At 37.4% G+C, this 25813-nt stretch overlaps 2 protein-coding genes across 2 annotated transcripts in view; one reads left to right on the forward strand and one right to left on the reverse strand.

Annotated features, from left to right (window-relative positions):
- Positions 1 to 16031, reverse strand: part of PPME1 (protein phosphatase methylesterase 1) — an 80250-nt gene extending 64219 nt beyond the window's left edge. The window contains exon 1 of the mRNA XM_059930824.1: positions 15707 to 16031. Coding sequence (XP_059786807.1) covers positions 15707 to 15807 — 101 coding nt within the window. The 5' untranslated portion in view covers positions 15808 to 16031. The remainder of the gene's footprint in view (positions 1 to 15706) is intronic.
- Positions 16032 to 16237: 206 nt separating this feature from the next.
- C2CD3 (C2 domain containing 3 centriole elongation regulator) overlaps positions 16238 to 25813 on the forward strand; it is a 125838-nt gene continuing 116262 nt past the window's right edge. Inside the window, exons 1-3 of the mRNA XM_059930825.1 lie at positions 16238 to 16481; positions 19206 to 19475; positions 22362 to 22519. Of these exons, the coding sequence (XP_059786808.1) occupies positions 16427 to 16481; positions 19206 to 19475; positions 22362 to 22519 (483 nt within the window). The 5' untranslated portion in view covers positions 16238 to 16426. The remainder of the gene's footprint in view (positions 16482 to 19205; positions 19476 to 22361; positions 22520 to 25813) is intronic.

Raw genomic sequence — 25813 nt, forward strand, 5'->3', positions numbered from 1 at the left:
GATTGGTTCCTGCCGTAGGGAAAATGATTGGTAGAGGACCCTTACAGCAAGCCGAAGTACCATGGAGACTTAAGAAGAAAGTCAAGGTTTACAACTGTAATGAATGATGGGAGAAAGCAGAAGGGCAGAGTGGAAAGGAAGAATCAAAGACAATTCTTATGTTTTTCTGATGTCATTCACAAAGAAAGAACAGAGGAGACCTTTTAAAAGAGTTCCAACTTACTATATACTGATTTACCATGTGCTTGAAAATCCTACATCCTATCCCTAACACTTTTCTCTGTTGGCCATTGATGAGAGTGTTAATGTTAATTGGGCATCATGGAATCCAAAAATGGAAATAGTGGCATTTCACACAGTTCTGCATTAGACATTGGCCCAACATACAACGTGGTTTCAAGCAAATGAATGAAACCTAACCTCACTTACAACCATTTTCAGATAAGATACTTAGTGTATGGGAACTTCCAACCTGCTGAGTCAGATCACACAAAAACATACTTTGTTTTATTTTTTTATTTTTATTTTTCTTGGAATTTTATTTTATTCAAGATAATACAAGAGAAGAAGGGTGAACAGAAATGAGCACTGGCAGGGGTTGGGAGGATGGTGAGTGTTAAGCCATCATTATTTTGGAGTTAGGTTTAATCTTAGTACCTCTCAAACTTTTCCCTCAAAATAACATCCATGACAAAGGAGCATGTTTAAATATCTAGGCGTGTGGTTACCAAATTTTTTAAATCTGTAGTGGACACCATATTCTCTATGCTTTTTCTTTACTGTCGGCCTCTCCCCATGAGAATATCAGCTCCATAAGAGGCACATGATTGTTTTATTACTATATCCCCATGCTTTGTTTTAAATGGATGTGGACAGACTGCTGCAGCACAAGAACAACTGTAATCTTATACCTCTGATAATAAAGAATTCTGCTTTACTCAAGTTAGAAAATTTTCTAAATTTTATTTCTACCATTCACCTAACATCAGAACAGCATAATTAATAACTTCTTCTTCCAAAACTCTAAAAGTAAATAGAAAAAAGGATATAATGACAATTCTACTAAAATGATCTGGCCTCAAACAAAAATACAACCAGTGAGACATCAGTAATGAAAGCAAAAAAGCAGACAGAATACAAGGTTTTTTGATATTTTGCAAGGACCAAATGGAGCTGTTCACTCTCTTAATGTGTGTGGCGATATTCAGTCATCAGAACGCATGTAAGTTACTATAGTGCTTAGACATATCACAATAGGAAGAAAGCAAGCAGGTTTGAGGTAAGAGTTTAAAAGCCAATAAAATCCATACAGAAAATCCTAATGAAGTATATTTCAGAACCAATGGCCACATAACACCTTCCCCAGACTCACCTGAATGCCATAATGATCCAGGAAAAAAGACAAAGAGCAAATATCTTTAGGGCAATTATTTGAGAGATTCTTTCCAGTCACAACTTGCTTATATATAAACAGGTAACTTAATTCCAATTAAACAGACATTTGGCTATGCCCTGTATTGTAGGCCCTGATACACTTCCTAGGCACTAGGGAAATCAGCAGGCCTGAAATTCCCATTGATGAATAAAACTTGGTTCTTGACCTCAAAGAGCTCATGTCTGGAGGGAAATAAGAAGTAAACAGTCACTGTATACTATAGCTATGACAGAAATAAGCCTAGCGTACCATGAGAGCTCACAGATGGGACACTCAATCTTGCTCAGGACACTTACAGGGAGGGAACCAGGTCAGAGAAGGATTCAGAAAGATTATGTCTGGTGTGAAGATTTTGTTAAACCAAATGCTATAAAAATTTGAAGTACCATTTTTATTAAACAATGACCTGGATAGGGAAGAGGCAAAAGTACAAATCCTCTAATTACCAGTAAAGAATACAATTTCCCAATATTCAGTGAAAAAACAAATGTCAGCACATTCTCCAACTTAAAAATGGGTTTATATTCCAAAGGTTTGTAAAATAGGTTGTTGGAAAACTGAAGTACATTTCCCCTGATTAACAGTATAATGAAATATTGGTAGATTCTCTGGGAAGTTCCATTCCCAAGTCTATTTAGCCATAATACACTAAAATGCTATTTGTGATGAAATTCAGCTAATAATAATGATGTAGTTCAGGTGATTAACACAGAAAACTAAATTTAAAGTGATATTGGGCTTCCCTGGTGGCACAGTGGTTAAGAATCCGCCTGCCAATGCAGGGGACACGGGTTTGAGCCCTGGTTCAGAAAGATCCCACATGTTGCAGAGCAACTAAGCCCATGTGCCACGACTACTGAGCCTGTGCTCTAGAGCCCGTGAGCCACAACTACTGAAGCCTGAGCGCCTAGAGCCCGTGCTCCGCAACAAGAGAAGCCACGGCAATGAGAAGCCGGCGCACCACAACGAAGAGTAGCCACCGCTCGCCACAACTAAAGAAAGACAGCGTGCAGCAATGAAGGCCCAATGCGGCCAAAAATAAATAAATAAATAAATAAATTTATTTTAAAAATAATAAAAATAAAGTGATATTAATATATCTAGAACCATGGTTCTTATGCTTAAGGAAAAGCTGGTTTAATTAAAAGGATGAGAAGAATTAAATGAAACAAACCAGACACACATGTTTTTATGCTGGGCACTTTACAAGCATTATCTAAATTTAATCCTCACAACAACCTGGGCTATATTTTCTTAGTAGGATAAAGATAGAGGGATATAAATATGGAATCACAGAAGGATATAAATATACTGTTAATAATCACAGTTTTAAAATTTCACTTCTGGGGACTTCCCTGGCGGCACAGTGGTTAAGAATCCACCTGCCAATGCAGGGGACACGGATTCGAGTCCTGGTCTGGGAAGATCCCACATGCCGCGGAGCAACTAAACCCATGCGCCACAACTACTGAGCCTGTGCTCTAGAGCCCGTGCTCCGCAACGAGAAGCCACCGCAATGAGAAGCCCGCGCAATGCAACGAAGAGTAGCCCCCGCTCACTGCAACTAGAGAAAGCCTGCGCGCAGCAACGAAGACCCAGTGCAGCCAAAAGTAAATAAATAAAATAAATAAATTTTAAAAAAGGAATATATATATGTATTATGTATAACTGAATCACTTTGCTGTACAGCAGAAATTAACACATTGTAAATCAACTGTACTTCAATAATTAAAAAAAAAAAACTAAATACCGGCTCATATGCTGACTTTACCATTATGTAGGAAGACCTATCTTACTTTTGACTCTCACTTTAGGAATATTAATTTAACTCATCTGATTGAACACCCACCCTCCTCACAGCCATTCAGCTCTTAGTGATTGAAAGAGTGCTCCACTTTTGTCTCCAGGATTTTCTTCCAAGTTGCCAACACCTATTTTGTAAGTTTTGATACTGGTCTTGGTGTTCCCTCATGTACAGGCAATGAGAACCAAGTTACAGCTTACCTGACCAAGAGAAATTATTAAGAAACTATCATTTGAAATATGAAAAGAAATGTATCTTAGAATTTATGAAAAACAGTAAATAAGTTTCCACTACATAGCTTTACTATTTAAATAATAATTCCACATATGTATATCTTGCTCCTCAAAAACAACACTGTGAGGTTAGTATTACACACATTTTAATAATAGTCAAGCTTATAAGCAGTATGTAGTAAAGCCCGGAAGAGAATTTTATTTTGCTGATTTAAAACCTACATTCTTTCTACTACAAGACAACAGAAGTAGAGAGCTAATCATACTGACATGGGGTTGGCAAACTATGGCAACTATGGGGTTGGCCTGTGTGCAAATCCAGCCACCCCCTGTTTTTGTGTGGCTCATGAGCTGCAAATGGTCTTTATATTTTTAAAGGTTGTGGAGGGGAAAAACAAAGAAGAGAGGAGTATTTAAAGACATGAGAAAATTACATAAAATTCAAATTTCAGTGACACCAAAAAAAATGTAGTTGGAATACAATTACATTCATTTACATATTGTCTATTGCTGCTTTCACCTTACAATGGCAGAATTGAGTAGTTGCCACAAAAACTATGGCCTGCAAAGCATAAAATACTTACAGAAAAAGTTTGCCAAGCCCTGGTATAAATGATAGGTGCTACAAAAGGACAGAAAATGGAAAGATCAGTGCAGGCTGGATGATCAGGAAAAGCTTCAGGATCTCATTTTATATGAATGTTGTGTGCCACATGTCTATTAAATCAAACCTTATGAGAACATTTTTTAAACTGTGCTACTGTAGAATACACAAAGAAATAAAAACAAAGGTTCCTGTACTCTGGGACCTCCAATTTTATTGGGGAAACTAAAAAAAACCAAAAACACAAAAACAAAATAAAAACATGAAATATAAATTATGATGTTTATGGTAATCACCCATTTAAATTACCATAATAAATTTGACATAACAATTAAAAAACACAATACCAAGTAGTAACGCACAACAATTGGCAAATAAGACGAAATGACATAAAGTGCTACAGATGCTCAGAGGAGGGACAGAGCAAATGAATGAGCTAGAATAGTCTGAAAGAGCTTCATGGATTTTAGAGGATGGGAAGGACTTGAAAAAGTGATATGGGAGGCCTCGAAAGTAAAAACTTGGCAGTTGGTAAGTACAAGAAACATTTAGAAAATTGACATTGCCTGGGACATGACTATGGAGAACTTTTAATGCTACTTTTAACAGTAGACTTCTTGCTCTCATCCCTACACTTGTTAGAGTCACCAGTGTGTAGATACAGCCTCATTGGAAAATAGGCTTCTCTCTTAGGGAGTAAGCGAGAAATTGAGTAAGGGCAGAAAACCCCAATCCTATAAAACGCAGCTGGTCTGAAAATAATTACTAATTGACATTTGCTCTCTTATAGTAATGGACTTGCTTTCAGGTTTGGGGAACGAGAGAGGAAGATATGGATTGTCAAATTTTAATTAAGTAAAACTAAGCAACAGGCATGAATATGCACATACAAGAGACTAATTCCAAGCATGAGTTTCAACCATATGAGTATTTTAAATCTCAAATTGGACAATGTATTTGTAAACACTCACAACACACTCTACCTAAATGTTGATGTTGAAATAAAGTATGGATTCTATTATTTTATGAAGTGAAAAACAGCTTTCAGAAGAAAGGGAGTATAGCTTTAGTTATGCCACCTTAATGGAACTAGTAAGGAAATAAGATTTTCCTTATAGAATGAAGCTAAATAGGTCTAGGATTTCGGTTTCTCATTCAGTTAGCACTTAAGTAGTCAGCATGTTAGACACCAGGGAAACTAAGACACAATTCCTACCCTTAAGAAGCTTAAAGTCTTGAGGAGTAGACAGTCAACCAATAATTATAGTCAGAGGGATAAGTGTTATATCTACAGAAGGTTATGGGGGCATAGAGGATGTACTCGTTGACTACTATGTGATGATGCCTACTAGGCGATAATAACCAAAACCAACAAAATTATATGACTGCTAAGGAAATAAGGGAGGGGAAGGATGAAAGGAGGGAGGAAAAATTTTCCCTGCCTACTTAGAGAACAAAGGATAGGAAATATAAGTTGTATGTTTTTAAGCGAATGTCTCAAATTCAAAGACATAATATACTTCAACATCTACTAAGCTGCTTAAGTCTGATAGGAGAGTTATTAATGAGTCATGAGCTGCACAGTAGCAGTCCTAGTCACTGTTGTCACAAATTCTCCAGTTTAGGAGTCTTGTAGTGGAGACAAAATAATGAAGTTTAATTGCAGCCAGCTATTTAAATCAAGGCACCACTGATTTAAAAAAAAAAAAAAATCCTCATTAGCAACACTGAAGAGGATGGAAAGAATGGAAAGAAGGCCACCAAATGGCTGTCTGAGGTCATGATAGTTTGGTATGTTCATTACTATTGATAAGGGCATCTTATTAAAGCAGCAGACTTAGATTCTAAAAACTACATACTGGATCATGCTATTAGAGATCATCTAACCCAAATCTTACTTTATGGAAGGGAATAATTAGCTGTCTATTATGTATCAAGTTGGATTTTGAATTCTGCAAGAAAAATATTCTCTTTAAAAATGAGAAATACAGGCTCAGATACATAAGATACATTGCCCAGAGCCACTTCCCATAGCCCTGGAGCTTGGATTTAAACTCAAGCATGTCTGGTGCCAAAGAATTCTTTCTACTACACCTCAGAGTTCTTTCTGAGGCCCAGGAAGAGGAAAACTTGACCAAGCCACATGGCTTATTAGTGGCAGAGATAGGATTCCCACTTACACCTGGAAAAAGTCCATGGCAAAGGACACACACAGAGGCACGGTGGAAAAGGACTGATAGTAAACAACTTCAGCCTTCTGCTATGGTTTGGAATGACTAGAATTTTCAACTTAATCTCTTATTCAATCTTCAAAATATAGAGTTGACCCTTGAACAACATGGGAGGAGGAGTAGGGTGTGCGTATGTGAGACCCTCCGAGCAACTGAAAATCTGTGTATAACTTACAGTTGGCCCTCCATATCCGTGGGCCCTCTGTATTCAAGATTTCAAATACATTAATTCAACCAATCGTCAATTGTAGTAGTGTAGTACACTTGACCCTTCAACAACACAGTATGAACTACATGGGTCCATTTACACAAGGATTTTTTTCAATAGTAAATACTACACAATTGTAATGGTAAATACAGCACAATTGGAGGTTGGTTGAATCCACAGACATTGAACCATGGTATATGGAGGGTCAACTGTAAGTTATACCCGGATTTTCCACTGTGGGAAGAGTGGGCACCCCTAACTCCCTGTTGTTCAAGGGTCAACTATATTGGTAGTATGTGCTTGGGACTGGTTGTCAATACTGTATTTGAAGAACTAAGTGTAGTATATAAGTGGACCATCCTCTTAATTGTGCTATTACTTAAAACTTTCTTCTCTACAAGAAACTATTTCACATCATGAAGGAAAAAGTTTTTCCTAACTAACCAGAGGCGTTTCCTCAAATCTGACATCAAGTAACATGACAAGAAAGGCTCATTAGGTTATATAAATGTTTCAGACATTACATGAAATTTCTAAAAATCATATTTGTATTTGTATGGAAATATGTATGGAAATATGTTAATATAAATGTTTCAGACATTACATGAAATTTCTAAAAATCTTATATTTGTACTTGTATGGAAATATGTATGGAAATATGTTAATATAAATGTTTCAGACATTACATGAAATTTCTAAAAATCTTATATGTTCTGGTATAATGTTATAAGTAATAATCCTAGTTATTACTTTAAAATGTATATCTCAGAAATAACTAATTTTCTTGTCAACTGCATTATTATGAACTGTCATCAAATCTTTAACCGTGGTCATTTTTAAGTCTTTTGTCATTTACAGACAGTTCTGGGTGTACTCTGATGATTTTGCAAATATGTTCCTATAAAAGGGTTTCATCTTCAAGAAATACATGGAAAAGACTCTGACAAGTACAGGTTTCTGGTAACGGACTGTACTGCTGAACTGAATGAATAAGCATTTTCAGAACTCTAATGAAAAACTGATGAACTCATAAAAGTGCTAACAAAAGATCAAGATAAAAAAAAAATTAATTACATGGGACTGAGTGAACTGATGAGGATGAGTACAATTTTTGTGACTTTCTGTCTGAATTTAAAAAAAAAAAAAAATTCCACAAGGACTCAGAGGCAAAGAATATACAAATCAATTTTCACTGCAAAGTAAAGGAGCTGTTACAGTGGAGGATTACTGGACTGAATGTCAATATTATGACATAGCATGAGTGTGTTTCATGTTTCGTAATTGCAATCATTGTTGCTTTTGTTGTGGTCATCCATGTACAATGCTTGGTGTCAGTCGATTTATCTCTTGTAAAAATAAAATACAGTGTGTGTGTGTGTGTGTGTGAAAAAAAAAAAAAAAAAAAACTTTTGTGATTGACTTAAAGTCAAAACATTTCAAAACAGTCATTTCTTTTCACTATACATGTCTACTGAATTAACTATTTGGTTGATTATAAAAGTTAGATAGATTTTTAGACTATATGTCCTCTTAGTTGACATTTCACATAATTTTTAAAAATTTATAAATTACAAATAAAAGAGGATATGTATATACACTTAAAAAAAAAAAAATTCCAATTACCCAATTTTGGAGAAATAGATTTGCTGGCAATAAGTCTAGCAAAATGGAAAAACGGACATTCACTCAGAAGTGCTCAGGTCAAGCGGCTCAAACCTGGCATAAAGAGGAAATGGTGGGGGGAAGGAAAGAAAGAAATCACTTCCTATACCTGTGCAGCAATGAAAACAGTAGGGAATCTGAAGTCAGATTAGTCTCCCCCACTTGTTAATGTCAGGACTCCGAACAGATGCTGTTTACTCTCTATTCCAGACATTCCTTTTCCACTTCCCACCACTCTGTATTCCCTAACAGAATTCCAAACTGTTTTGGTAGCTAGTAGAGATCTTTTGTTATCTTTCCTCCAGCCCAGAGGAATAAATCAGAATTGGTCTAAACCAGTCATAGTAATCCCATTCCCTACTGCCAGTGATTGGTTTTAGGATGTACATGTGAACCAGTTCTGGACCAAGAGATTTAAGGGAAAAACCTGCTGGGGAGTTTCCCATTCTAGGAAAAAAAACAGGGACAAACTAAGTTAGGAAAAGGTCTTTGCCCTTGTTCCTTCCTTTTTATTTAGAAAGACCGAATAAAGGTAAGGTGCAAGTGGAGTTGCAGCAGCCATCCTGCAACCATAAGGTGACAAGCAAGAGAAGGAAAAGCCAACATTTCTAAGGATGGAAAAAGAAAGGATACAAAAAGCCTGGGTCATGATTGATACAGTTGAATAACTGAATCAACTCTGAACTTCTTATTTATAAAAAATATTACTTATTTCAATAAATAATATTTCCATTTAAATCACAAGCTGTTAACAGAAAATTAGATTATTTCACATTAAGGTAATATTGCTAATCTGAATTTGAGGAATTTTGTAGGTTTAGTTGTATTTAAATAGTAAATCTGTTGAGTTTTATAATTATATAAGAGTAATATGGAATTTACTCTTATACACAGAAATTTATCCCTAGTTTTATTTTGTACATATTTAAGTAACATTAAATACAATGTTAAACATTATGTTTACATAATATAACATAGAACATTAAATATAACATGTTAGTACTTGGGATCTGAAATAGTTTTCCTTCAAAAGCGATTTATACAAATTGAAAAACATATTTCTTCAAGGAAGACTCAACATCATAAAAATGTTTATTCTAAGTTAATTTACATATTTAATATAATGCCAATAAAAACACTATTAGGCACTAGTCTAGTTGATTAGAAAGTTTATTTGTAAGAATAAACAAGTAAGAGGAGCCAGGAAAACCCTGAAAAAGAATGAAGGGGAAGCTACCTCTACCATTTACTAAAACATATTAATAATGCCTCTCCAATTTAAAGCATAGTAGTGGCACATAAATAAATAAGCCGAGGGAAAAGGAAAGAAAATTCATAAACAGACCCAAATCTATGCAGAAATTTGGTGTATGATAAAAATATCATTTTAACTAGTGGGGAAAAGGACTAATTTTTATAGAGGAGAAATTCACATAATGGGAAAAGGACTTTTTAATAAATTGTGTTACAACAACTGGATAGCATATGGATAAAGGTAAAATTAGATCTGTTCCTCACTTTGCACATCAAGATAAACAAGATGGATGCAAGAAAAGAAAGCATACAGGTCCTAGGGAAAAAAAATACATGAATCGTTTTACAACCTGGGAGAAGGAAATGTCTTTCTGCAATCCAAAATCCAGAAGCAATGGATTTTGCTAGATAGATCTGAGTACATTAAAATTTAAAAACAACTTTTTTACATGGCAAAAAATATCATAAGCAAAGTAAAAAGACAACTTGGAAAAGTATTTTTAACACTTATAAGGAAAAAAATATCCCTGATACATAAAAAGCTTCTAAGAGCCACTCCAGAAAACAATTTGGCAGTTTCTTAAAAAGTTAAACATAATTTACCATATGGCCCAGCAATTCCTTTCTTAGGTAATTATCCAAGGAAAGGCAAACATTATTTCCACACAGAGCTCTGCATGTGAATATTCACAGCAGCATTATTCATAATAGCAAAACAATGGAAACAACCCAAGTGTCCAGCAACTGATAAATGATTAAATAAATTGTGGTATACCTATACAATGGAATATAATTCAGCCAAAAAAAAAAAAAAAAAAAGAATGAAGTACTGATACATGCTACAACATAGATGAAACTTGAAAACATTATGCTAAGTGAAAGAAGCCAGTCACAAAAGGCCACGTACTGTATGGTTTTATTTACATATCTCCAGAATAGGCAAATTCGTGGAGACAGAAAATAGATTAATGGTTGCCAGGGGCTGGGGGAAGGTGATACTAGAAATCACTGAACTGTATACTCTGAAAGGGTGAATTCTATGGTATGTGAATTATAACTTAATTTTTTGAAACTGATAATCAACATAAACAGATACACGAAGATTTAATTCTTTTAGTAACTTAATATGTGACCTTGAGCAAATCACTCCACTTTGCCCTTTATTTGTCCATCTGTGTGAACAGCCCCTTAAAGCCTTCCTAAGAGGCCTGATATCCGCAATAAACTTAAGAAGTTGAATGAAAAACTATCTGATCAGATATGAATAAATACACAGCTTGAGGGAAAAGAGCTGACATTATAAGATACTGAAAGGAGTGCTTCTACTTCATAAAGAATGAGCCTTTCTCATTGTTCTCAACATATAATAATTTACTAGTTATCATTCCTTAAGAGCTTATGTGTCAGGAGGCATAACTGCTTTTCACATATTATCTCATTCTCACAGCCCTCTAAGGTAAGCATTAAGTATCCCAGTTTTAGAGATAAGAAACAGACTATGAGAGGTTAAATGACTTAACTAAAATAAATACTCAAGCTAGCCTTCAAACTCAGATCATTATCACTTCAAACACCAGTCTCTTTGCACCAAGGAATAACAAGAACAACAAGGGACTACAAATCTAAAGTCTGGGTTTCTGAAGTCTTGTTTCTGCCACCTCATGATTCTGTGATCCTAGGCAAGTCAATGAACATTTGAGTTTCCTCATTAAGAGAAAATATTAACCCTTGCCCTAACTTACCTCATGGAATAATACAAAACAGCACTAATATATGTCAGTTAAAGCACTATAAAAACGTAAGAGATAATTATAGAAACAGAGTAGAATTATAGAAACTATTGATGAACCAAAAACATGTTGGAAAATGGTCAAATGATTTTAATAACTTACAGTCTCTCAAATGGTAATGGAATGTACTAAAGTAGTGATTTTAAAAACACCCTCAACAAAATAAACAAATGGGACCTAATGAAACTTCAAAGCTTTTGCACAGCAAAGGAAACCATAAACAAGATGAAAAGACAACCCCCAGAATGGGAGAAAATATTTGCAAACGAGTCAATGGACAAAGGATTAATCTCCAAAATATATAAACAGCTCATGCAGCTCAATATTAAAGAAACAAACAACCCAATCCAAAAATGGGCAGAAGACCTAAATACACATTTCTCCAAAGAAGATATACAGATGGTCAAGAAGCACATGAAAAGCTGCTCAACATCACTAATTAGAGAAATGCAAATCAAAACGACAACGAGGTATCACCTCACACCAGTTAGAATGGGTATCATCAGAAAATCTACAAACAACAAATGCTGGAGAGGGTGTGGGGAAAAGGGAGCCCTCTTGCACTGTTGGTGGGAATGTAAATTGATACAGCCACTATGGAGAACAGTATGGAGGTTCCTTAAAAAACTAAAAATAGGATTACTGTATGATCCAGCAATCCCACTACTCGGCATATACCCAGAGAAAACCGTAATTCAAAAAGACACATGCACCCCAATGTTCATTGCAGCACTATTTACCATAGCCAGGTCATGGAAGTAACCTAAATGCCCATCGACAGACGAATGGATAAAGAAGTTGTGGTACATATATACAATGGAATATTACTCAGCCATAAGAAGGAACGAAATTGGGTCATTTGCTGAGACGTGGATGGATCTAGAGACTGTCATACAGAGTGAAGTAAGTCAGAAAGAGAAAAACAAATATCGTATATTAACGCATGTATGTGGAACCTAAAAAAATGGTACAGATGAACCGGTTTGCAGGGCAGAAGTTGAGACACAGATGTAGAGAACAAACGTATGGAAACCAAGGTGCGAAAGCCGCAGGGGGGGGGTTGGGGATCGTGGTGTGATGAATTGGGCGATTGGGATTGACATGTATACACTGATGTATATAAAATTGATGACTAATAAGAACCTGTTGTATAAAAAAATAAATAAAATAAAATTAAAAAATTTTTAAAAATAATAAAAAATAAAATAAAATAAAATAAAATAAAAACACCCTCAAGCACACCAGGTGTTATAGACTGAAAGTCTGTGCCCCCCAAAATTCACTTTAAATCCTAATCTCCAATAACCTCTACGGTATTTGAAGGTGGAGGCTTTGGGAGGTGATAAGGTCATGAGGGTGTAGCCTTCATAAATGTGATTAGTACCCTTATAAAAGAGATCTCACAGAGCTCTCTTCTTCCTTCCCACATGTAAGGACACAGTGAGAAGACTGCCATCTATGAACCAAGAAGTGGTCCTCACCAGACACAGAATCTGCTGGCACCTTGATCTTGGATTTCTCAGCCTCTAGAACTCTTGCAAAAAAAAATATGGTATTTTTGTTATGGCAGCCCTAACAGACTAATATCAGTTGCAAGTAGGGCTCTAAAATCAGAGTAGTTCCAAAAGCTTTAATTAAAAAGTTCAAAACCACTGTTTTGGGTATCATCTACTGGCATCTATCAAGGAACAATAAAACCAGGATTTCAGGCCTTACCGGAGAAATAACATACATAAAGCTACTATCACAATGCCTGGCACATAGTACTAACTCAAAAAAAAAGAAAAAAAAGAAAATAAAAAAGTAATTGTTATTATTGCTTTATCCAGCCATACTCTGGAATTACTAAATCCATTTGGAAAAACAAAACTATGGAAACTCAGGAAAAACCAAAAACTCAAAACCACCCTGAATATGCAAACACATCTAAATAAGGTTTACTGAAACTGAAGGCAAGAGATTATGAAAAATAGTTGAAAGAGTAAGTCATATAAGAAACTGTCAAAGGAACAGGTCCAACCTGAGAGTAAGAGATGGACTGGGGAGTGGAAAAGATGGAAAGAGTTAAAAAAAAAAAAGCAAGTGAGAAGAAGTTAGAAATAAAGAAGGATGATGTAAAATTGGTAGGAGTGAGACTTCATAAACCAGGACTGACTGAGGAAAAAGGAAGACTGAATCCTAGAATATTTGCAAAGGAATAAGATATACAGCTCAAATTAAGTATTGCCAACAATAACAACTATGAATCCAAAAAACACAATAGGTCTCAGAGACTCTCTTCCAGCTTTACGATTCTAGGGGAGGAGACAGTCTATATTATCATTAACATTAGGCTTACATGAGGCATGCCTATGTTCCAATAAGGAAGTAGAAAATAAAAATACAGGAAAATAAGCTACTTGAGGACCACATAAAATTCACCAATATATGCTCTTCTCTTCACAGTGCTATAAAGAAGCATTTTTCTAAAGAACTTTATTTTCCAGGATAAGCAGTTAACCTAAATTAAGAGGACCAAAGCATCTATTTAAAGAGGTTAAGTTACTAATAATCTAATCAGTAGATTTTATTTTTTCTTAGTATTTTTCTTCAGTTCTTCATCTTCAGAGAACTTTTGATAAAGTGAGAAGCTAAGCTCTAACTTGTCTGAAGGATATATGGTTATTAAAAAGCTAGTATTTTTATATATATTTTAGAGAAGAGTGATGGAATACTGAAAGATCAAAGTTTAGTTTAAGAAAGGTGGCAACTAAGATACATATCAACAACAAACGTTACATTAATTTTATAGTCCAGGTTAATTTTCCCAAATAATCCTATGGATCAGCTTCCAGATCCTCCTTAATCATGTCACAGTCCTACCTTTGTCTTCCAAAGCCAAAACGATATTCATTTTACCTTACATGTAGGCTTCTACCACCTCTTTGTACTGTGCATCCACTGACCTATCTTCACTTGTCAAGGTTTTCTCAGTTTTCTACTGTGTCTCATAGTCAGGTCTCCACTTCAATTCTTAGTTTCCTTCCCCAGTTTTTCCAACCATTCTCACCACCCCTCTACTCCACTGTTTTAATTTATAAGATTCTCCTTTCTCTTCATTCCTAGGACCTGCTTTCACAGTATTGTATCTCCTATCTAAATCTCCTTTTCGATCAGTTTTTGTACATATTAATCTTCAGAACCTAAGGTATTTCTTCTCTAGTCCTTATCCCAAGAATGTCTACCAACCCATCTCTAGAATCCCAAACACACACTCTTGACTACCACATACCTAAGTATTTTTCCTACCCCTTTTCTCTTTTCAGTCACTAGTCTCCAGAATCCTATCTGATACTACAAATATCCCTCAAAACCAACTGCCTGTTCAATTACCTCTGCCTTCTACTTCTCCCAGGTTCAACTCATTACACTCTCTCTCCTACACCTTAGTATCCCCCAACCTGGCCCAAGCCATTCAGCAACCTAAATTCCAAAAGCCAACACAGCTCCTCCCAATTCCAGTAAACGACGGTTTCCCCCAAAACATTTTAAGTGGCTCCTCTCAGTGCTTCATTCATTGAATCTTATCAGATCAGTACATAGCTTCCACCAGACCTATTTGCCCAGCAAAAATCAATTTCCCAAATCTTCCTCTTCAAGCTTCCCAGACCTTACCTCTGCAGCACGCCATTCACTAGACCCCATTCCTAGTCATTTCTCAATCTCTGGAGCCCATGGTTACTCTCTAAGCCCCTCAGCCCTCTCCCTCCTCACTCCTCCCCTTATTCCCTACCCTCCCTTCTCAGTACATTCTTATCACCCCTAACAGTCTTCTTGGCTGTGTTCTCCATCTTTCCTTAGGCCTGTTCCCCCCACTTTCTCAGTACCCCTTAAGAGACTTAATCTCTAAGTCACTTCCTCACTCCCAGAATCTGCCTCTTACACCCCTAGGAACTCTCTCTAGAACCTTCTGTTCCCTGGTTGTCTTTTCCGCTCCAACCCTGCCTCAGGTGTTCTCTGTTTCCCCCAGCTTTTTTCTATTATCTAGTTCTCAGAAAAACTAGATAAAGATTTACTCTCCCAAATCTTTTCCGAATTCTTCTCCTAATTCCCCTCAACTTTTCTCTCCGTCGTTTCCCATTTCCCTCAACCATCCCTGGCAGATTTCCCCTCCACCTTTGTCACCGCTCTTCTCCCTTTTCTCAAACCTCCTCCACCCCTTCTTCTGGAGGTACCTCCTACATGTCTTAAACTATCCTCTCAGCTTCCTCAATCTTTGCCTCATTCCCTTCTCCCTCCAATACTATTTATCCTCCAATTTCCATTGACTTGGTGCCTCCCCTAGTCCCCAGATCTGCCTTCTACTTCATCTAAACGTCCCCAGGCCGCCGCCAACATTCTCTCCTATCCTTAGCCTCCCTTGACGTGCCGCTCTAAACGCCCAGAGACACCATTCTCCAATGGCCGGGCCCTGGCCTCTAGGGAGAAGGAGTACGGGTTACTTACCCCATTCGCATCTTGGCTCCGCTCTGACTGCTCCCGCTGCCAGGTAGAGGAGGGCGAGGGGGCAGGCGGCCGAGGTGCATGCTCTTCTCGAGGGCCGACATGAAAGGGAGGCCGCAGGCAGTCGAACAGTAGCCGAAGCTTCGTCCCACGCTAAGTGCGGCCCAACCGGTCACACGGCTCGCTCCCCTAACGACGCCCCGTCGCCTTTGGATAGCACCCAGCTACCAGCAGCACCGCCCACCGGCTCCGTAAACTCCACCCCCTCGCCCCAGTGCTTCCACCGGAAGTGCGCACCAGCCTCCACAGAGAGAGCTGGGTAACGGAGTCCCTGTGATCCCTCAGACCCCAAGCGGAGAACTCGACGACCCTCGCCGGAAAGAGAAGCGTTACTGAAGGCAATGCACCCTGGGCAATGGAGTCCTCAAAGGGCTTATCCCTTTGCGCTTGCGCAGCTGGAGGCGACCGCGTCCAACACCGCAGAGGTAGTGTAGCAAAGCATCCTGGGTGTTGTAGTCTATTGGCGGGAAGGAGTCTTGGCGCCTCCCTTTCTCATGGCTTCCTAGAGGCTGTTAAAGGAAGAATCGCTTTCTTCCTGCCTCCCAAGTTGCCTAGCGGCGCCGGTTGCCGGGGAACGCCAGCGCCGTGGGCAGGGATGGCTGGAGGCTACGGCTTAGGTGCTGGGCCCGGAGTTGAGTTGGTGAAGAAGAGCTGGGGCTCGTCATGAAACAACGGAAAGCCCAGGGGCCTGTGGGCGGCGGTAGCCGCCAGAAGAGAGGTAATATGAGCGACCAAAGGTTGAAGAAAGCGTAGTTGGGCGGAGTTGGGGGAGCAGGGCGCGAAGCATTCTAGGGAGACCTCCCACAGCCGCCTGTTAAAAGAAAAAAAAAAAAAAAAAAAGGGATTGAGGAGGGAGAATAACCAGGGAATCAGAAGGTTAAAAGAGAGGGCAATTGGCCCTCCCGCGAATGGAAAGGATATAGGGGCTGGAGTAGGGGGCAAAGTGGGTGAATAAATGGGACGAAGTGAGGGCTAAAAGGGGACCCTTCCAGAGGAAGGGAACAAAAAAATTGTAGGAATGTTTTGGTTTTACTTTTTAAAAATTGAGGTATAATTGATATATAACATTATGTTAGTTTCAGGTGTACAACATAATGTTTGTATATATTTCGAAATGATTACCACATGTCTAATTAGCATCCATCACCATACATAGTTACAAACATTTTTTTTTTCTTGTGAAGAGAACTTTTAAGATCTACTTTACAGCAACTTTCAAGTATACAGTACACTATCATTAACTATAGCCACTGTGCTGTACTTTAAATCCCCATGACTTAGGGGTGTTTTTGATAAAAGTTAAATGTGTGGGGATGGGAGGGGGGAGGTATAGCTTTGCAGGTCCACATAGAACTGGAAGAAAAATAAGTTGGAGAGTATGTCAATAATCCTAATAGGCAGGGATCACGTTTTACACATTACTGAATCCCCAAGAGCTAACACGAAGCAGGACTTAGTAAATGTTAATTGAATGACTGAAGCGTGAGACAGTCATGAATCATGAAGGGCTACAGGTGGGAGTAGGGAAAAGATAGTTGTGGAGGAGAGAGGAAGAAAGACTGCGGAGTGACGGTGTGGTAGGGTTGGAGTGGGGTGGCGGGGGTTAGGGCATGAAGATCTCTGAAGGATTTGAGATGATGGAAGAGTGTGTAGCAAGAGGATCTCATCAGGTTAGTCTGCTCAAAAAGAAGCAAGCTTATGAAGAGACCAGGGAAACGTGAGCTGCAGCAAGAACAGTCACCCTGGGAACCCAGGGCAGATCATGAAATGAAATGGAATCTCTACAGGGCTGCCTCAAAACAAAACAAAAACTGGGTGACTGCACTTCATAGTATAGGCAAAGAGGTATTAGGAATAATGATAGTGCATTAGGCCATTGGATTGAGGACTGAAGGTGCAGTCTGGGAATAAACCTTATCCAAACTGTTTAAAGATAACTAAGGCAGTTTTGAGGCAATGCCTTTCCTTCCGGGAATGATGGGAGGATATGAAACAGAAGTGTGGAAGTGTTCAGTGCTGGTGCTGCCTATGTCAAACCAGTCAAGCATATTTGGTTGATAGGAGGAAAATCAAAATAGAAATAACGTAAGAATGTCCTTCTCATTATACCACATGCATATACAGTAATACTCATGTATACACCTGTGTGAAATTTTTATATTGAAACTAGTTATCCATAAAGATTATGGTGGGTCTTTTCTTCACTAAAGAAAGCAGAGAGGCTGTTCACTTTAGAAATCCAAAGAATTAGTTATAGAAATTCCTGATCTGATAGACTCCAGTATATTTTTTTCTTGTGAGGCATGACCACTCCCCAGGGAAAAGTGAGAGGAGTAGAAAGGTGTGTGTAATATTGGAATGACTTCTTAAATCTCCTCTAAGTCATGGTTAGAAGATACCGTGAATAGAAGACAATCAGAGTCATTAAAGGAAAGCTTTATAGAAAGCCATGATTAATTGCCTCATTTACATTTTATTATCTGTCTAAAAGCCATAAATATTATGAACCCAGCACTGTGCTAAAAGATAATGGCATAATCTGAAGACGATAGTTTCTGTCCTCATTGTGTGATATCGGCAGGAAGAAAAGACACAGTTTAAGGTGGTCTTTCTTGAAGTGCTGAGTTGTAAGGTGTAGACTTCATTTGAGAACTGATTGACAGGAGTTGTTGCTGTTTTATGTTTAGTGATGGTTTTAAAGTAAGAGAATTAGGTAAAGATAACATATCTTCAAAACTGTGGGGCTTCCCTGGTGGCGCAGTGGTTGAGAATCTGCCTGCTAATGCAGGGGACACGGGTTCGAGCCCTGGTCTGGGAAGATCCCACATGCCACAGAGTAACTAGGCCCGTGAGCCACAATTACTGAGCCTGCGCGTCTGGAGCCTGTGCTCCGCAATAAGAGAGGCCACCATAGTGAGAGGCCCGCGCACCGCGATGAAAAGTGGCCCCCGCTTGCCGCAACTAGAGAAAGCCCTCGCACAGAAACGAAGACCCAACACAGCTAAAAATAAATTAATTTAAAAACAAAAACAAAAAACTGTAGTCATTGCAATAATCAGAATAACAGTACTTGGAAGAAAAATTTCAACTACTTAATAGATTTTTTTAAACCTGTATACTGTATCATTGTATTTGTATTTTTCATTTAATATCTTTCAGTTAAAGAGGAGTTTGTATTAGCGTGTCTTAAGTTGGTATGTTCTTTACTTACAATTACCTGAATCAAATCCTGAATACTAACTAGTTGTCAGGGTGGCTTAAGTGACCAGATAGGTTATTCTGTGGTCTGGTTTGCTAGTTACTTCTCATGTATTAGAATAAATAGAATAAGCCTTCTCTCTGTAGAGACTAAAATGTTTGTGTGTTTTCATTCTAAAAGCAGATTATGTGTTTTCTGTATTTAGACTAAATTTCGACTTAGTATTCTTGGATTCCTCCACAGGTTTAAGTGACATTTCTCCATCTACAAGCCTACCACCCCTGGTTGAAGGCCAGCTACGCTGCTTTCTGAAACTTACTGTTAATAAAGTCATATGGAAGATTACAAAGCCTCCTGCTTGTGTACTTGTTCGAGTGAGATGGTGGGGAGAAACATCAGAAGGAACACTCTTTTGTCCCAGGAATGCATTGCAGACCGAACCAAAAGCTGTGAGAACAACTACACGTTATGCTATTCGCTGTGGTCCAAAGCAGTTTACCTCTTATCTAACAGGTATGTTTTTGTCTTATCATTTCACCTGTAGGCCTAATAAGAAGCATGTGATTATGTTGTTAACAATAGGTATTATTGTGTACTTAGTATCTATGGCATTGTTAATTATTGAGGAGTCAAAGAGGTTTTATAATAGCCACCATTATTGAGAGTATACTATGTGCTACCAGTTGATACATATTATTTCTAATCCTTAATAACCCTGCAAGGTAGATATTTTCTCTGTTTTATAGACAATGAAACTGAGGTTCAGAGATAAAATGAATGCTCTATAAGGTTACATAGTTGACAAATGGCAAAACTAGGATTTGAACCCACTTCTCTCTGACACCAGAACTCATGCGCTTGGGCTTTCCTGGTGGCGCAGCAGTTGAGAGTCTGCCTGCCAATGCAGGGGACACGGGCTCGAGCCCTGGTCTGAGAAGATCCCACATGTCGCGGAGCAATTAGGCCCGTGAGCCACAGCTACTGAGCCTGCGCATCTGGAGCCTGTGCTGCGCAACAAGAGAGGCCGCGATAGTGAGAGGCCCGCGCACCGCGATGAAGAGTGGCCCCCGCTTGCCGCAACTAGAGAAAGCCCTCGTGCAGAAACGAAGACCCAACACAGTCAAAAATAAATAAATAAATAAATAATTAATAAAAATAAAGGAATTCCTTTAAAAAAAAAGGGCAGACTAGATTTAAAAAAATAAAAAAAAAAACTCATGCACTTGTCACCACACCATGCTTCTTTTTTTTTTTTTTTTTTTTTTAAAGCACTTTTCTTTTTTATAGCTACTTTATTTATTTATTTAATTTTATTTTTTTTTTTGGCTGTGTTGGGTCTTCGGTTCATGCGAGGGCTTTCTCTAGTTGAGGCAAGTGGGGGCCACTCTTCATCGCGGTGCGGGGACCGCTCTTCATCGCGGTGCGCGGGCCTCTCACTATCGCGGCCCCTCCCGTCGCGGGGCACAGGCTCCAGACGCGCAGGCTCAGTAGTTGTGGCTCACGGGCCCAGCTGCTCCGTGGCATGTGGGATCTTCCCAGACCAGGGCTCGAACCCGTGTCCCCTGCATTAGCAGGCAGATTCTCAACCACTGCGCCACCAGGGAAGCCCACACACCATGCTTCTTTAAGGAATAACTGTAGTCTCTACTCTGGGACTTACATTATGCTCAAGGAAAGATGATATAGATATAAAATTTACCAATAATACAAGATAATACATCTTAAATACCAACTGAGTGGTTTAGTGAGTTAATAGTACAGGTTTTCAGAGAAGGGAGGATCCCTCTACTGGAACCAGGAGCCAAAATTTCTTCATTTCTGTTAAAGGAAAGCATTCTAAATGTACTGTGTTATTTCTCTATTCAGGTCAAGTTTTCATACAAACACATTTTGGATGGTGGACTTATCAAATCAATTCAGTTCAAGTCAGTAAAAATTAAGCATTTATCATGTAAATATTGTTGGGCTAAGAATACCGGAGAGCCAGAGGTGAATTAAAGATTAACTTGTCCTTAAGTTTGCATTCTTTCAAGAAGAAAATTTTGACGACATCAAAATATAAAGAAAAAAAATTCAGTTATTCAAAAAATATGTATTGAACACTTAACATGTGCTAGACGTTGTGCTAGACACTGTGGAGATTACAAAAATGAATCAAAAAATTTAATCAGAATGGTATCTAATTCTAACTAAATGCGCAAAGAAGTTTAGTTACAATAGTAGGTAGAAAGTGATAAGAACTTTTAAAAGATACACATAGATATTTCATTAAGAAAATAAATGAGACACGGGTGAGCCTGGCTGTTAGTAAATAACCAACAAATGTTGGTACATTTCCCTTATTCTATATATGCACGTTATTTTATAGTCTACAAAGCACTTTTACACCTATTAGCTCATAGAATTTTCAGAGAACTTGCATGATTAGGTAAGACAGGGACGGTGATATGTTAAGTAAGTTGCCTAAAGTCACATAACAACCATTAAGCAACTGCCATGTAAGAGGATACTGTGCTATGTGTTTTACTTGCAATACTCCCATTCCTCACACAGCCATGATATAGTTATTATGATGCCTATTTTATAGACAGCTGTGGCTTACACAGAAGTAGCTTGTGAATGTTGGAGCCACAACACAATCACAAATCTTCTAATTGTAAATCCAATACTCCTTTCACTACAGCATTGAACAAAGGGTGAAAGTGAACCACTTTCTCAACTTTGGTAAGAAAATATTCAGAAGTTACACTGTCCTGAAATAATCTCAGATTGCATATGCATGCATTTTATTTCTCCTGCTGTAAATTAGGACCATGAAGGTGTTAAGTCTAAGCAACCAATTGATGAATACAGTTAAGGAGTTTATTTCCATTCCTTTTAGTTCTAAGTGCTCTCGACCTTTCAGTGTTCCAGATATTATTGAGAAATAAGCAGTAAAATACTCCTGAGAGGCAGGGACCAACCCATGCATCTATACAAGAGAAGCCCTTTGTCCAGTTCAAAACTAGAAATGGTGAGAATTTAAAAACTGAGAACTTTTTTATTGTTGCTTTTTTATTTCAAAACTAAAGTCTGAGTCCTTGCCAAATATGTAAAAAATATATATATACTCTCTTAAAGGTATTTTCCTTATCAAATACTTGATATTCTAAATATTTTTATGTAATTTTTTTCTCCATTTGAGGTATTTGTCATTGCTCTTCTCTAAAACTTTGTTGTCCTATTGATCTTGGGTTCACTCTTCCCCACCCCCTGAATAATATGGTAAGTGCATAGTTTATTTGAAAATAAAATGATTTTTTTAAGTAAAAAAATTTTGTAATGTATATTCCTCTTCCCACTTCCAAAAAAAAAAGTAAATGAAAACTGTCTGCCTATGTTGTAATTGTTTCTGATTAGATATGGCTGTGCTGGTGCTGGAAGTAATCACCAAACTTGAACATCTTCCGGTTGGTAGAGTTCAGATCAGTGGACTAGCCCAGCTTTCTCCAACCCATCACATCAATGGATTTTTTACCATTGTTTCACCAACATCTAAGAAACTTGGAGAACTCCAGGTAAAAATATTATAATTCTCTGCTACATAGAATAAAACCTTGGGGGCACAAATAGTTGAGTCTGTTTGTAGAATGGGTAGGTACGTGACTCCCACATACCATGCAAATTCCCACTTCATGCTTTTGTTCATGTTTTTACCCAGACTGTCATGTACTTATTTCCCACTTATCCATATCCTCTTAGTGCTTTGCTGCCCATCTTAAGTTCCAAGAGACCTTCGCAGCTCCTACTGCACTCATTCTTCGCTGTACTCTTTATTAAATTCAGAATAACATGAATTACGTAATCATTGTTCAGTTATAATCCTACATAGTCTCCAAAATTTTGTATTTGTAGTTTCCCTTTAATTTCCCTTCCTTTTAGTTTCTATATTCCCTGGGAGACAGGACAGTGTTTTCTATTTTCTTTGTTTTTCCCAAAGCTCCTAACATAGTGCCAAGCAGTAATGGCTTGTTTGACTCATTTAAGTGGTATCTTAAATGAGTCAATAGACTACGATTTTAATGTTGTTGAATAAACTGTTTTCATTTTTTTCAGTATGAGAATTGCATCTCCATAACCAGTTGTTGATTGTTCATTCATTGATTCAGCCTACATTTTTTTGATATGCTGTTATGTGCCACTAACTTAAGATACAAAGATAAGAGGTGGGCCTTTCAGTTAGTTTTCCAAAGTCAGGTAGGAGGAAATAGAAGAGAGTAACAAGTAGAACGCAGTGTGATATTGATACACATATACTATAGATATGTACAGGATCGTGGGAAAGAACATAGAAGGGTCTCTTTCTGAGGGAGACTCTGGGAGTTCTTCCTAGAGAATTCTGAATATTCAAATCCTTGAGAAATTTATACCTTGTCAAATGTATTCTAAAATATGTATAGAAATTTAAGCAGGTATTTAAGAAAACAGTTCAAAAAAGATGAGGAAAGAACATATAACATTACCAGATGTATGAACCTATTATAAAACCACAAGCACATAATTGTCAAAGGAAGAGAATAAAGTCCAGAAATAGATTTAACTAAGTAAAAGAACTGAACATTTTCTATATTCTATTTATCATATTTTTATTTATAATATATTGAAAGATAGTGACACCTTATGGTGGTAACTTCATGGTAAAATGGGACTGGTTTACTCCTCCTTTTCTGATAATGGTACAGATTTGCATCAGACCTGCAAAAACAGTTTGGCATTATGTTTCAAGAGCCATAATAATTATCATATATCATTTACCTCAATAATTCTACCCCTGGGGTCTTATATTAAGGAAATACCATAAAAAGAGAGGAAAGTTATATGCTTCGGACTGGTTATGGAAATGCACTTTTAGTATTGAAAAAATGAAAACAGTTTATTCAATGATATTTAAATTGTCTATTAGTGGAATATTTTGTTTCCATAAAAGATAAAATTATATAGTTATGATTGTGTAGCAACATGGAAAATTATTTTGGATTGATGACAAAAGAGAATTAAAATTATACCCACATATATGCATATGATTAATGACTGGGGAAGAAAAAACAAGGGAAAATAAAAACAGTTGGAGTGTAGAATTCTAGGTAGGTTTTTTTCCCTATATTAAAAAATGAGATATAATTCATATGCCATAAAATTTACCCTTTTAAAGTATACAGTTCAGTAGTTTTTAGTGTATTCACAAGATTGTACAACCATCACGCTAATTCCAGAGCATTTTATCATCCCAAGAAGGAACACTATACCCATTAGTAGTCATTCCCCTTTTTACCTTTCCCCAACCCCTGGCAACCACTAATCTACCTTCTGTCTCTATATATTGTCTATTCTGGACATTTCAAATAAATGATGTAATATAATATGTGACCTTTTGTATCTGGCTTCTTTCACTTGGCATAATGTTTTCAAGGTTCATCCATGTTGTAGCATGAATCAGTACTTTATTCCTTATTATAGCTAAATAATATTCCATTGTATGGGTATATTATAGCACATGTTGTTTATCCATTCTTCAGTTGATGGACATTTGGATTGTTTCCACTTTCTGACTTTTATGAATAATGCTGCTATGAACATTTGCATACAAGTTTTTTGTGAACAGATGCTTTCAGTTCTCTTGGGTGTATACTTAGGCGTAGAATTGTGGTCATATGGTAACTATGTTTAACTTTGAGGAACTACTGGACTGTTTTCTAAGGTGGTGCATCTTTTTTCCCCCCTTATTTAAATGTCAGTTGATACAATAATACTTGTATGTTTTTTATTTAAATGCCATTGTGTTCTTTAGAGAATTGTTTTAATAGAGCCTTGGAGACAGAGGTCAGATTTTGAAAGATTATGGAATAAGTAAATAAGTAGTAATTACAGTGAAGAAGTAGAAATAACAGAGATTTCTTTCTGTTTCCCAGATAAATGGCAGCGAAGAGAGGGAGAGGTAGTGTGACCTAATGGAAATAGCACAAGACTTGGACATGGGAAAACTGGTTATGAAAACATTTCTGGTGTTCATTTGTACTCTCTGAGCTTCAGTATCCTATTTTATAAAATGAAGATAATAACTTTTACCTTACAGCATTGTTGTAGGGATTAAATGATATGAAAAAAATATGAAAGCACTTAATATGGTACTTAGGCACATGACAGGGACATGCCAAATTTACTTGAATTGGAGAGGAAAGTATTGATAGTGGGTAGCAGAATTAAGAAGTTTGTTGCTACTTTAGAAGAGGAGTTGGCAAACTTTGCCCAGTGGACTAAATCTGGCCTTCTAACTAAAAATGGTTTTTATATGTTTAAAGGGTCACTTTAAAAAAGAAGAATGTGCAATAAAGCCTAAAATATTTACCCTCTGCCCCTTTACAGAATGAGTTTGCTGAGCCTTTTTTAGAGTATTAGAGACCTGATTTGTTTTGTAGACCAAGAGAAAAGCAAGTGAAGAAAGATATTGAAAATAAAAGAGGATAATTGAGCAAGTAAGGTTTTGAAGAGAATTAGATGGGAATGAATTTCTATTAAGAACACAACTGATAGGGGTTACCTTTGGAATGGAGGAATTACAACAAGGAGGGAAAGAGGAGAAACATTTTGAGATGGATAACATTGAAGGAGTTCATGCTGATAACTTTTTTAGCAACATTTATTTTTTATTTTTTTGGCCACACCACATTGCTTGTGGGATCTTAGTTCCCCAACCAGGGATTGAACCCCAGGCCCTTGGCAGTGAGAGCACGGAGTCCTAACCACTCGACCGCCAGGGAATTCCCATTAGCAACACTTATTATATGCATGCCTACCACATGTTAGGCACTACG

Source organism: Balaenoptera ricei, chromosome 8 (genome assembly GCF_028023285.1).
Source record: "Balaenoptera ricei isolate mBalRic1 chromosome 8, mBalRic1.hap2, whole genome shotgun sequence".
Taxonomy (NCBI): Eukaryota; Metazoa; Chordata; class Mammalia; order Artiodactyla; family Balaenopteridae; genus Balaenoptera; species Balaenoptera ricei.